A 13,487-nucleotide genomic window follows, 5' to 3' on the forward strand; every position below is an offset into this window, starting at 1 on the left:
CCCCCATAACCTGCGCAACCCTCATCCATCCCACCCCCACCCCGATCTAGCCCCGCCCCCTCTCCGGGGCAGACGGACTGGACACCAACAAGACTGGTGTTGCTGCTACTGCCTTTTGTGGGGTGAGTCTCCAAAGAGCGCATGCGCGCACATACACACACACACACACACACACACACACACACACACACACACACACACACACACTCCGCATGCGCGCACATACACACACACACACACACACACACACACACACACACACACACACACACACACACACACACACCTCTGCCCTGTACAGAGCAATGTTGGAGAGATTATCTGGGGAAGATGGGGTTTTTGTGCACGACAGTGTAGATCTCCAGGGAAAGTGTTAGAAGAGGGAGAGAGAGAGAGAGAGAGAGGGTGGGAGGTCGGTCATTTAGAGACGGTGCCTGTGCTCCCATCAGTCCAGGACTGTTCTCAGCAGCACTTTTAATCACTATAAACAAAAGACACGATCAGTGTTGGACACACGTCTTTGACGTAATGTTTCTGTCGGGACTTCGAGATCTCCTTCGGATAATCCGATTTTCGGATAATTGGTATTCGGATAATTGAAGTTCCTCTGTATATCCACCTGCACCTTCTTATGCCTTCTACACTATATACCTCTCCACTACATCATGAAATTTAATTTTCCACAATAACCTTTGATGTTATGCTGTCAAGTGCCTTATAGAAACCCAAGTATAGTACATCGTTTGGTTCTTCTTTGTCTACAGCACATATTACTCCTTCACTGACTTCTAATAAATTGGTGAAATATAGTTTCCCTTTGATAATTCTTTCCTAAGTTTACTAAGTGTGCAACTTTGATGATTGATTCTAACACTATCCCCAAGACAGATAATTTCCTGTTTCCTACGTCTCTTCCTTATTGAATAGAGGGGTGCATTTGCTACTTTCCAGTTCAATGGAGCTATGCCTGAATCTAAGGAATTTGGGCAAATCAACACCAACGTATCTATTTATCACATTAGCAGCCTCGTTAAGACCCTTGGATGAAATCCATCTGGACCTGGGTACTTGTCAGCTCACAACTCCATCAATTTAATCCATATCTTCTCCTCATACTTTTGCTAAATTCCTCTTTTCTTCCACCTTCTCATTTACTAGAATGCTTTTTTGCATTCTGTATAGTGAAGACAAGCAAAATATTTGTTTAATGTATCCACTATTTGCTTATTATCTACTATCAACTGCCCATTGTCCAGAGAACTTGTTATTTTCCTTGCTATCCATTTTTACGTTTCTACCTAGCACCCTCACATACTTCAATTCTTGCCTCTTCATTACTCTTTTAGCCATTCTCTGCTGTTTTATGACTACTCACTAGCATTTAAAAGGCATCTGGATGGGTAGATGAATAGGAAGGGTTTACAGGAATATGCGCCAAGTGCTGGCAAATGGGACTAGATTAATTTAGGATATCTGGTCAGCATGGACAAGTTGGACGAAGGGTCTGTTCTGTGCCGTACATCTCCATGACTCTATCTAACCTGTCACTCAACTTTTGCACAATTATTTCCTTTTTCCTTAAGTTTAATGCCTCCCCTAACTTCTTTAGTCAATCACAGATTCTGGTTCCTTCCTTTAGAATTTTTATTTATGCTACGAATATGCTTATTCTGAAATATCCCTCAAATTTCAGCCACCGCATCTCCAGTGATCTACTCCCTGGTGAAGAAAGCCAGTTCACTTCAGTTAGCTCAGCTTCCATGCCCTTACTTAGGCTTAAGATACTGATCTTAACCCCAACCTTTTCCCATTCAAACTGGATGTAAAATTCAAGTCATTAGAGTTGCTGCTTCCTAAGAAAGCAGGCTTAACTCTGAAGCTGTGAATTGATCTAGTCACATCCCACAATATCAAGTTTGATATAACCAGTCCTCTGGTCAGTTCGACAACCGACTGTTAGAAGACAGCATCAGAAAAGCATTCCAGAATTCCTTACTCAGACATCTCCCTGCCAATCTGATTTCTTCAGTTTATACATAGTTTAAAATCAGCCATATTTTTTGATATTTCCTGATCATATCTTTCCCTTTCATTCCTTCACTTGATTGATCCCAGAGTTGAGAGGTTTGTCGTATGAAGAGAGGTTGAACAGTTTAGGCCTATACCCTCTGGAACTTGGAAGAACGAAGGGAGATCAAACTGAGGTATTCAAGATGATAAAAGATATGGATATAACAGACGTGGAGCAGATGCTTCCCCTCACTATCCAATCACAGTCCTTTCTGCTTCCCCCACTCCCTCTGAATGGCTTTTAACACATCATTCTGGTCAATTTGCACTTCCAACCCAAAGTCCTGACAGGATGAGAGAACCTCACACCTGCTAGACTATAGCAGAGGCTGACACTCCTCCCTACCTGCCTCACTGACAGTCACAGGGTCATAGAGTCCTACATCACGGAAACAGACCCTTCGGCCCATCCAGTCCATGCTGATCATGTTCCCAAACTAAACTAGTTCCACCTGCCTTCACCTGGCCCATATCTCTCCAAACCTTTCCTAGTCATGTGCTTATCCAAATGTCTTTTAAATGTTGCAATTGTACCCACATCCCCCACCTTCTCAGGAAGTTTGTTCCACATACGAACCGCTCACTGTGTAAAAATGCTGCCCCATATCCCTCTAAAACCATCTATTCTTATACTCATCCAAATGGCTTTTAAATGTTATAATTCTCCCCACACCCCCACCCCAGGGAAAAGTCCTTGTCTATTTACCCTATCCTTGCCCCTCATGATTTTATAAGCCTCTATAAGGTCTTCCCTCAGCCTCCGATGCTCCAGGGAAAACAGTCCCAGCCTATTCAGCCTCACCCTATAGCTCAAACCCTCCAACCCTGGCAACATCCTCGTAAATCTTTCTGCCACTCCTCAGCCCATTGGCCCATCTGATCAAGGTCCCATTGTACTCTAAGGTAACTCCCTCGCTGTCCTCTGCACCTCCAATTTTGGTGTCATCAGCAAACTTATGAACCAGATCTCCTAAGTTTACATCCAAATCATTTATATAAATGTTGAAAAGCAGTGGACCCAGCACCAGATCTTGCAACACTCCACTGGTCACAGGCCTCCAGTCTGAAAAACAACCCTCCACCACCACCCTCTGTCTTCTACCTTTAAGCCAGATCTGTATCCAAATGGCTAGTTCTCCCTGTATTCCATGAGATCTAACCTTGCTAATCAGTCTCCCATGGGGAACCTTGTCAAATGCCTTACTGAAGTCCATATAGATCACATCCACTGCTCAACCCTCATCAATCTTCATTACTTCTTCAAAAAACTCAATCAAGCTCGTGAGACATGATTTCCCACATACAAAGCCTTGTTGATGATCCCTAATCAGTCCTTGCCTTTTCAAATGCACGTAAATCCTGTCTCTCAGGATTCTCTCCAACAGCTTGCCCACCACTGACATCAGGTTCACCGTCTATAGCTCCCTGGCTTGTCCTTACCACATTTCTTAAATAATTGCACCACATTAGCCAACCTCCAGTCTTCCAGCACCTCACCCATTGCTATCGATGATCCAATTATCTCAGCAAGGGGCCCATCAATCACTTCCATAGCTTCCCAGAATTCTAGGGTGCACCTGTTCATGTCCTGTGGGATTTATTCACCTTTATGTGTTTTAAGACATCCAGCACCTCCTCCTCTGTAATATGGACACTTTTCAAGATGTTGCTATTTATTATCCTGCATTCTATATCTTCCATGTCTGTTTCCACAGTAAATACTGATACAAAATGGTTGTTTAGGCTCCACCCTATCTGCTGTAGTTCCACAAATAAGCGGCCTTGCTGATCTTTAAGGTGCCCCATTCCTTCCCTAATTCTTTTTTTGTCCTTAATGTATTTGTAGCATCCCTTTGCACTCTTCTTAACCCTATTTGCTGAAGCTATTTCATGTCCCCTTTTTGCCCTCCTGATTTCCCACTTAAGTATACTCCTACTGCCTTTATACTCTAAGGATTCACTCGATCTATCCTGTCTATACCTGACATATGCTTCCTTCTTTTTCTTGACCAAAATCTCAATTTCTTTAATCATCCAGCATTCCCTATACCTACCAGCCTTTTCTTTCACCCTGACAGGAATATACTGTCTCTGCACTTTCGTTATCTCATTTTCCAATCGTCCTTTTACCGGCAAATATCTGCATCCATCAAGTTTTGAAAGTTTTAGATTAGATTAGATTACATTACAATGTGGAAACAGGCCCTTCGGCCCAACAAGTCCACACCGACCCGCCAAAGCGCAACCCACCCATACCCCTACATTTACCCCTTACCTAACACTACGGGCAATTTAGCATGGCCAATTCACCTGACCCTGCACATCTTTGGACTGTGGGAGGAAACCGGAGCACCCGGAGGAAACCCACGCAGACACGGGAAGAACGTGCAAACTCCACACAGTCAGTCGCCTGAGTCGGGAATTGAACCCGGGTCTCTGGCGCTGTGAGGCAACAGTGCTAACCACTGTGCCACCGTGCCGCCCAAAGTTCTTGCCTAATACCATCAAAATTGGCCTTCCACTGATTTAGAACTTTGACTTGTGGGCAATTGTTGAAGCTTTTCACTGTATTTTACCGTGTTGTTCACAGCCCATTTATCTCTCCACCCTGCAAGCTTCCTGCCTCTATTCCTGACGAAGGGCCTATGCCCGAAACATCGATTTTCCTGCTCTTCGGATGCTGCCTGACCTGCTGTGCTTTTCCAGCACCACTCTGATCTAAACTCTGGTTCCAGCATCTGCAGTCCTCACTTTTGCCTACTGTTAAATGCAGGGGATAATAAATAAATCCTTCATTTACTCATTCAGTGATACTGACTGCCTGTTTCGGGGCCCACCCTTCACCTGCGTCTCTCAGCAGTACTGTGTTTCTGATCGTGTTTTCTACATTACAGACCCGGTGCTGAAAATATTCGCACAATTTCTCTGCGGAGAGAAATCAAGAGTTTACGTTTCAGGTCCAGTGACCCTTCCTCAGAACAGGACCTGAAACGTTCAACTCTGATTTCTCTCCACCGATGCTGCCAAACCTACTGAGCTTTTCCAGCAATTTATTTTTTCGTTTCTGATTTCTAGCATTCACAGTTCTTTCAGTTTTCACACCATTTGTTCCTGGTGGAAGAAAAATCACTGATTACACAGATTCACAGCAGAGAGCGAATAAGCAATCTCTTTTATTCTCTGCTCCTCTGATTTCTGTTTTGTTTTTATCAACCTCATCCCAAAAGCATGTTCCATGCAGATGTAGATGGCATTTAGTTAATTACTCAGAATAATACCTCTTCAAAACAGAAACAACAATGAATATCAATCTTCTCAGACTGTGGGGGGCCAGGGTATTGGTAAATGATCAGTTCCAGTCTGTGCAGTTAATGTCATTTTTTTTTGATTTGGAATAGTTGGAGTCATAGAGTCATAGAGATGTTCAGCACAGCAACAGACCCTTCGGTCCAACTTGTCCATGCCGACCAGATATCCCAACCCAATCTAGTCCCATTTGCCAGCATCCAGACCTTATCCTCCTAACCCTTTCCTATCGTAATTCCCATCCAGATGCCTTTTAAATGTTGTAATTGTACCAGCCTCCACCACTTCCTCTGGCAGCTCATTCCATACATGCACCACTTTCTGTGTGAAAAAATAGCCCCTTAGGTCCCTTTTAAATCTTTTTTGTCCGACCTTAAATCTCTAGTTTTGGACTCCCCCACCCCAGGGAAAAAAAGACGATGGCTGTTCACCTATCCATTCACCCCCATAATTTTATAAACCTCTGTAAGGTCACTCCTCAGCATTCAACGCTCCAGGGAAAACAGCCCCTGTCTATTCAGCCTCTCCCTGTAGCTCAAATCTTCCAACCCCGGCAACACCCTTATAAATCTTTTCTGAACCCATTCAAGTTTCACAACATAGAGTCACACAGCATGGAAACAGATTAGATTAGATTCTCTACAGTGTAGAAACAGGCCCTTCAGCCCAACAAGTCCACACCGACCCTCCGAAGAGTAACCCACCCAGTTCCATTTTTCTCTGACACTATGGGCAATTTAGTATGGCCAATTCACCTGACCTGCACATCTTTGGACTGTGGGAGGAAACCGGAGCACCCGGAGGAAACCCACACAGACACAGGGAGAATGTGCAAACTCCACACAGTCAGTTGTCCGAGGCTGGAATCGAACCTGGTACGCTGGTGCTGTGAGGCAGCAGTGCTAACCACTGAGCCACCACACTGCCTCCTCGGTCCAACCAGTCCATGCCGACTATAATCTCAAACTAACCTAGTCCCACCTGCCAGCTCCTGGTCCACACCCCTCTAAACCTTTCTTATTCATGTACTTATCCAAATGTCTTTTAAACATTGTAATTGTACCCAGTTCCACTACTTCCTCGGGACGTTCATTCCACATCCTCTGTGTGAAGAATTGCCCCTTGTCTTTTTTTAAAATCTCTCTCCTCTCACCTTAGAAATGTGTCCCCTCGTCTCGGAATCCCCCATCCTAGAGAAAAAACACCTCCCATTCCTCTCACTCCAGTATTAACTAAAGTAGGACGTGGCCCCTTCCCAATCCCCTCCAAGATAAAAACAAAACTTTCTCTCTAAACACTTTCTCTCCAAAAACTTTAGCAAACACTCAATGGTCTTGAAAGCTTTGTTTTTATCTTGGGGGGAGGTTGGGGGGGGGGGGTGGATGGATGTGTGTGTGTGTTGGAGAAGGGGAGGATGAATTCTCATTGAAATGTCTCCTCCTTTACCCACCCCACCACCCACCTCCCCACCCTCTTTCCAATGCACTTACCTGTCCACACACAGCACGGTGACAATGCCCACTGTGGTGAATTGGTTGGTGACATCTAGCACAGTTATGGCCTTGCACATGAACTGGCCGAACACCCAGTGCCGGTCCCTGACCAGTTGGTGGATGGTGAAAGGCATCCCCAGGAGGAACAGCAGGTCTGCAATGGCCAAGCTCAGCACGTAGATGTCTGAGACCCCTTTGGCTTTGCAAGCCAGCAGAGTGTAGATGACCAGGCAGTTCGCCCCGACCCCGACAATGCACAGGACCCCGTAGACCGAGGGTAAAATGTGCATCACGGTGTTCTTGTCTAGCAGCTCGACATCCCCAGCTTCCGAGATATTCGCTGTGCCAAATCCTGCCGATGCGTTGATGCCCCAGCTCCCAGTCAGACTCTCCATATCCAGGGGAGGGGGAACTCCTGTTTGCAAACTGAACAGAGCTTCCCTGGAAAACTGTTCCCAGAGGGAATTCGATTTTGCAGGGATCGGCACTTAGTCAGCTACCTGCTTCCATCCTTGAGACCACTGCAGCTTTAATTCACATTAATTCCCTCCCTGTTGCACAGGCATGCTGCAGTGAAATCCCACTCCTGGCTGAGTGCATCCTTATATATCCATCAGGGCTGCTGCTCCAGCCGTGCACCGGGGAGAGGGGGGGGGGAGCGGGAGCTTAGTTTGTGAAGTAAATGTTGAGCGATGATTCCCCTGAGGGAGGATTCTGAGTAACTGCTCTGCACAGTCCCTTCAAAACCTCAACTCTGGAAGTCAGACAGGAAAGGGAGGTGTTCAGGCTTGAACTGAAAGGGGGTGGGGGGGAAGCAAAACATACTAATGACACACAGACATGCCAGAAAACATGCCAGGGACATATAGTACTCATATTGATTGACATATGTGCATGGTAGCAGACCCTTCAGTCCAACCCATCCATGCTGACCAGATATCCTAAATTAATTTAGTCCCATTTGTCAGCACTTGGTCTGTATCCCTCCAACCCCTTCCTATTCATATACCCATCCAGATGCCTTTTAAATGTTGTCATTGTACCTACCTCCTCCACTTCCTCCGGCAGTTCATTCCAAACACGTACCACCCTCTGCGTGAAAATGTTACCCCTTAGGTGCCTTTTATATCTTTCCCCTCTCACTTAAACCTACGCCGTCTAGTTCTGGACTCCCCCACCAAAGGGAAAAGACCTTGTCCATTTACCCTATCCGTGCCCCTCATGATTTTATAAACCTCTATAAGGTCACCCCTCAGCCTCCGACGCTCCAGGGAAAACAGCCCCAGCCTATTCAGCCTCTCCCTGTAGCTCAAACCCTCCAACCCTGGCAACATCCTTGTAAATCTTTTCAGAACCTTTTCAAGTTTCACAGCATCTTTCCAATAGGAGAGACACCAGTACTGAACACAAAGTGGGGCCTTTTGAGGAACAGCTGATATTTACCAGGGGATACCTCAGTGATCTGGGCAAAACTCCTCCCTATCCTGTTTTAATGGGGGCAAGGAGGGTCTCCCTACTTTCCTGCTTTGTTCATTCCCAATAATATATTTGAACCTGTTTTCACTGATGGCATAATGCAGAAAATGAGTCCCCTGCAACAAAAAGATGTGCATTTATACAGTGCCCATCACATCCCGGGACCATCCCAAAGTGCCTCAGCACTGATTAAGCACCTTTGAAGTTTAGTCACTGTTGTAATGTCAGAAATGGAATTCCCAATTCTGCGGGTGTTTTGATGATAAACTGTCTTGATGGTAAATTGTCTGATTAGCACAGAAATCCTGAATTTGTAGTCTAGCCAGCTCAACTCCACAGGGCCCAGGAATGGAATCACAATCTCTGCTATGCTATTACCATTTCTGGAACCCCCACTCACCACTCGCCATCTCCAACCCTTCCCACATCCTTTGTGAGTCCAGATTGGGTATTGTAGTCACGGTGGGGTGGAATTGTTTATGTAAGTTGAAGAAAATCTCTTTTTTTTTGCATTTATTCCTAAATCCTATCAAAAACTCAGTTTTAAGTATTTTACAACCAGTGCTTAGTCTGACAATTACACACAACTTGGTTGTTCATATATGCAACCAGTTGTGTTACCTTGAACCTGGCCTTATGCAATATCCAGACAGAAACAATATCCAAACAACTTGAACATCAAGTTCTGCCTCACCCATATAAATACAGAATCATAATCCTGTGCATAGATGAGAATATGTTGAATTAACAGTATTCTACTGGAGCATGATCTCTGGTTTCACTTCCAAATTCAAAAATTGCAAAAAAAGCCATCCAATAAGTATAAGGGGCCAGTAAACCTGGTGTTGTGTGATTTTTAACTTCCAATAAATAAGCATTAACCAGCCCACCTGTAATAATGTGCTCATTCTATTCACCAAATGGACTCTGTTAACTGAACATATACACATCCAAACACTCTTTTATATGCCCAGCATAACGGAAGAGCAAAATATTGCAGTTGCTACAAATCTGAAACATAAACAGAAACGTTCAGAACTCCTCATCAGGTCAGGGAGTATCTGTGGAGGGGGAAATAGAGCTATGATCTGCATCCTCTTCCATCAGTCAGAAAATACAGAAGCTTAAACCCACACACTAACAGATTCAAGAACAGCTTCTTTCCTGCCATTATTAGGCTGCTAAACAGACCTCTCTAATTTCAAGTCTGATATTAATCTTGCCCCTGTTGTGCAGCCATAACCCTGTGGGTCTCACTCTGTCTAAGCACCCTGTGATCTGTATGTCCTTGTTTGCTATGATCTGCCTGTATTACTCACAAAACAAGCCTTTTCACTGTATGTAGTTACACATGACGACAATAAATCAAATCAAATCAGTTCCAGTGGACACAGGTCAGCAGGCACATTGAGCATTTGCAGAATTTCCCATTTCTCTTGCCGTTTGCCTGTTTGCAGTCAGACCCCTAGTCAGTTTCTCATTCCCCATCAGCAAGAAACCCTGAAGGTTGCTGCCTGAAATGTGGCTGGACTCAATGTTAAACATGAATTTCCAAAAATAATTAAGGTCAGGAGGAAGCATAACTTGCTGATCAAAATAAAACGTCAAAATAATAAATTGACAAAGGATTTAAAAAAATTTAAAAATTAAAAAACATTAATAAGGTCCAAGTTGCAGATCTAACTAATGAAACCTGTTTCTCCCTTTCAGTTCCTGATAGCTGGATAGATGGCGACAACGTCTCAATTCCTGGTCATCAGGGAACAGGGAGGTGATGAGGATCAAGCACAGGAGTTGATTTGAACTAACAGCAATCTTGCACACTCTGAACTGGCCGGATTGGGCTTCTTCCCAAATGGGGGCTAGAAGCAGATTACCTAAGTTTTTCTCCCGTCCTGGTCCACTGAAAGGTCAGGTTTATGGAGACAGGAGGGAACGGGGAGTTTGTGTGTTACACACATTCAACTCCCTCAATTTCTCTCTTGCACAAACTCTGTGTAACATGCACACAGCTCCAGGGCTCATCTGTGAGACCCTTGCTTTCCCTACCTATATATTAATGATCTAGGTCTTGGTGCGCAAATGACAATTGCAAAGTTTGCAGATGATGATTAAAATTGGGCGTGAAGTTGCAAGGAGGACAATGTAGAACTGCAAAAGGACATTGACAATTGGTGGAATGTGTGGATAGGTGGCAAATTAAGTTCATATGGATAAATATGAGGTGATACATTTTGGTACAAAGGTGACATTAAAACGTAAAGGGGATGACTCTGAAGAGTTTGCGGGAGCAATGTGATCCATGTGCGTATGTGCAGAAGCCATTAAAAGTATCAGGACAAGTAGACAGACCTGTCAATAAAGCATATAGTATTCTGGCTTTCATTAATGGAAACATAGATTACAAGAGCAGGATGTACAAAGTTAAAAATCACACAACACCAGGTTATAGTCAAACAGGTTTAATTGGAAGCACACTAGCTTTCGGAGCGACCCTCCTTCATCAGGTGATAGTGGAGGGCTCGATCGTAACACAGAATTTATAGCAAAAATTTGCAATGTGATGTAACTGAAATTATACATTGAAATTTCAGTTACATCACATTGCAAATTTTTGCTATAAATTCTGTGTTACGATCGAGCCCTCCACTATCACCTGATGAAGGAGCGTCGCTCCAAAAGCTAGTGTGCTTCCAATTAAACCTGTTGGACTATAACCTGGTGTTGCGTGATTTTAAACTTTGTACACCCCAGTCCAACACCGGCATGTCCAAATCAAGAGCAGGATAATTATGCTGAACTTGTATAACACACTAGTTAGACCTCAGCTGGAATGTTGTGCACAGTTCTGGGCATCACACTGTAAGAAGGATGTGAACCCATTGGAGAGAGTATACAAAATGTTTATGATGATGTTTCCAGGGATGAGAAACTTCAGTTTTGAGGATGGTTGATAAAGTCAGTACTGCCTTACAGGGAGAGAAAGCTAAGAGAAGGTTTTATAGAAATTTTCAAAATCACGAGGAGTCTGGACAGAAACTGCTCCCACTTGTAAAATGGTCAAAAACCTGGGGGCACAGGTTTAAGGTGTTTTTGAAAAAAAACAAATGCAACATGAGAAAAAAAAACAGCTTGTGACGCAGTGAGTAATTAGGATCTGGAATGCGCTGTCTGAAAGTATAGTGGAGGCAGGTTCAATTGAAGCACTCCAGAGGACATTGGAAGATTATTGAAATAAAAACAATCTGTGGGCTTACAGAGAAAGGATAGGAGATTGACAATAAGTCCAATTTTCAGGGAGCTAATGCAAACATAATGGGTGACAAGGTCTCCTTCTACACCAGAACAATGCTCTGATTCTGTGATATGTGTGAGAGACAGCCTTACTTGCTGTCTCTCACACACACTTTCTCACACAGCCTGACTTTGTCTCTCACACACACTTTCTCACACAGCCTGACTTTGTCTCTCACACACACTCTCACAGACTCTCACTGTCTCTCTCACTCTTTGCAGATTTAATGATGAAGCCCACACACTTCAAGTTTCTTTTCCCAACTATGCCGCCTCATCGTTCCTAATATCCCAATGGAACTGCAATGCTCATTTACGAAACATTTAATATCCTTTCTATGTGAGTACGCTTCAAAGCTGCACCATAATCCTAAACATAATCTAATCATGATCCTATGGGATTCCAATATCTTTTCATTTCTTTTGTATTGTGAACAACAAGGATTCATGACACTAAGTACTTGTAGAACATTTTTTTAAGAATCTGTAGATTTGTGAAATATAATTTCTCTGCTCAGTTCCTTTCTCCATTCTCACTGCACATCTTGTTTTTATCACCACAGTGATAGGAAGCAGGCCATTCAGCCCATCGAGTCCACATCGATCTTCCAAAGAGCATGGCCCTGAGACCCACCTTATCCCTGGAGCCCTGCATTTCCCATGTCTAATCCACCTACACTGCTCATTATGGGCAATTTAGCATGGTCAATCCACCTAACCTGCACATTTCGCGATGCACCTTTTCAATCTCCAACCTGCTATAGTTTTTCACAGCTGGCACCCATAGCTTTACTCATTCATCGTCCTGTCTGGGATGTTTGGATACTCATGTCACCATGGAGAAGGCCAAGATGGCTGACTGGATGGATAGGTGATGCTTTCTCTCAGCCTCCAACCCTGGCAACACCCTTGTCTTCTAGTTAACAAGGTATAATCAATTGTAAGTTAGTAACTAGTTAGAGGTTGTGACAGAGAGTTTGAGGAGATTCACTCCTTCAAGACTCTTAGCTTTTGTGGTTATGTGTCAGATGACATCATCCCGATGGGTGATGCTGATGTCACCCCTCAGTATTAACCCTTTCCGATCCTGTACACCATCTCCTCCCAAGATATTTTTCTCATTCTTATTATTGATGTTGCACGTTTGTGCATTTAATTACATGAATTCAATACACGGAGTGACATTGAACGATTCTTCCGCCGCCTTCGCCTCCGTGCCTTCTTTTTCACACCCCGTCCACCTGGACACCCCGTGCTGGCCTCCTACCTGCCCTCGACCTCTTTATTGCAAACTGCCGCCGCGATATTAACCGCTACCTGAACTCCCACACCCCTCTCACCCACTCCAACCTCTCACCCTCGGAACGCACAGCCCTCCACTCCCTCCGTTCCAACCCCAACCTCACCATCAAACCAGCTGACAAGGGAGGCGCAGTAGTAGTTTGGCGCACTGACCTTTACACCGCTGAGGCCAAACGCCAGCTCGCAGATACCTCCTCCTACTGCCCCCTTGACCATGACCCCACCCCCCACCACCAAACCATCATCTCCCAGACCGTCCATAACCTCATCACCTCAGGGGACCTCCCATCCACCGCCTCCAACCTCATAGTCCCACAACCCCGAACCGCCCGTTTCTACCTCCTGCCCAAAATCCACAAACCTGACTGCCCCGGACGACCCATCGTCTCAGCCTGCTCCTGCCCAACCGAACTCATCTCCTCCTACCTCGACACGGTCCTGTCCCCACTCTCTCTCCATCACACTGCCCGCTCCAACTCTCTCTCCCTCACACTGCCCGCTCCCACTCTCTCTCCCTCACACTGCCCGCTCCAACTCTCTCTCCCT

At 44.7% G+C, this 13,487-nt stretch overlaps 1 protein-coding gene across 1 annotated transcript in view; it reads right to left on the reverse strand.

Moving 5' to 3' along the window:
- Positions 1 to 7,411, reverse strand: part of LOC122556952 (melanin-concentrating hormone receptor 1) — a 52,913-nt gene extending 45,502 nt beyond the window's left edge. Inside the window, exon 1 of the mRNA XM_043704192.1 lies at positions 6,867 to 7,411. Coding sequence (XP_043560127.1) covers positions 6,867 to 7,264 — 398 coding nt within the window. The 5' untranslated portion in view covers positions 7,265 to 7,411. The remainder of the gene's footprint in view (positions 1 to 6,866) is intronic.
- Positions 7,412 to 13,487: the final 6,076 nt, after the last annotated feature.

The sequence above is a fragment of the Chiloscyllium plagiosum genome, chromosome 14 (genome assembly GCF_004010195.1).
Source record: "Chiloscyllium plagiosum isolate BGI_BamShark_2017 chromosome 14, ASM401019v2, whole genome shotgun sequence".
NCBI classification, from domain to species: Eukaryota; Metazoa; Chordata; class Chondrichthyes; order Orectolobiformes; family Hemiscylliidae; genus Chiloscyllium; species Chiloscyllium plagiosum.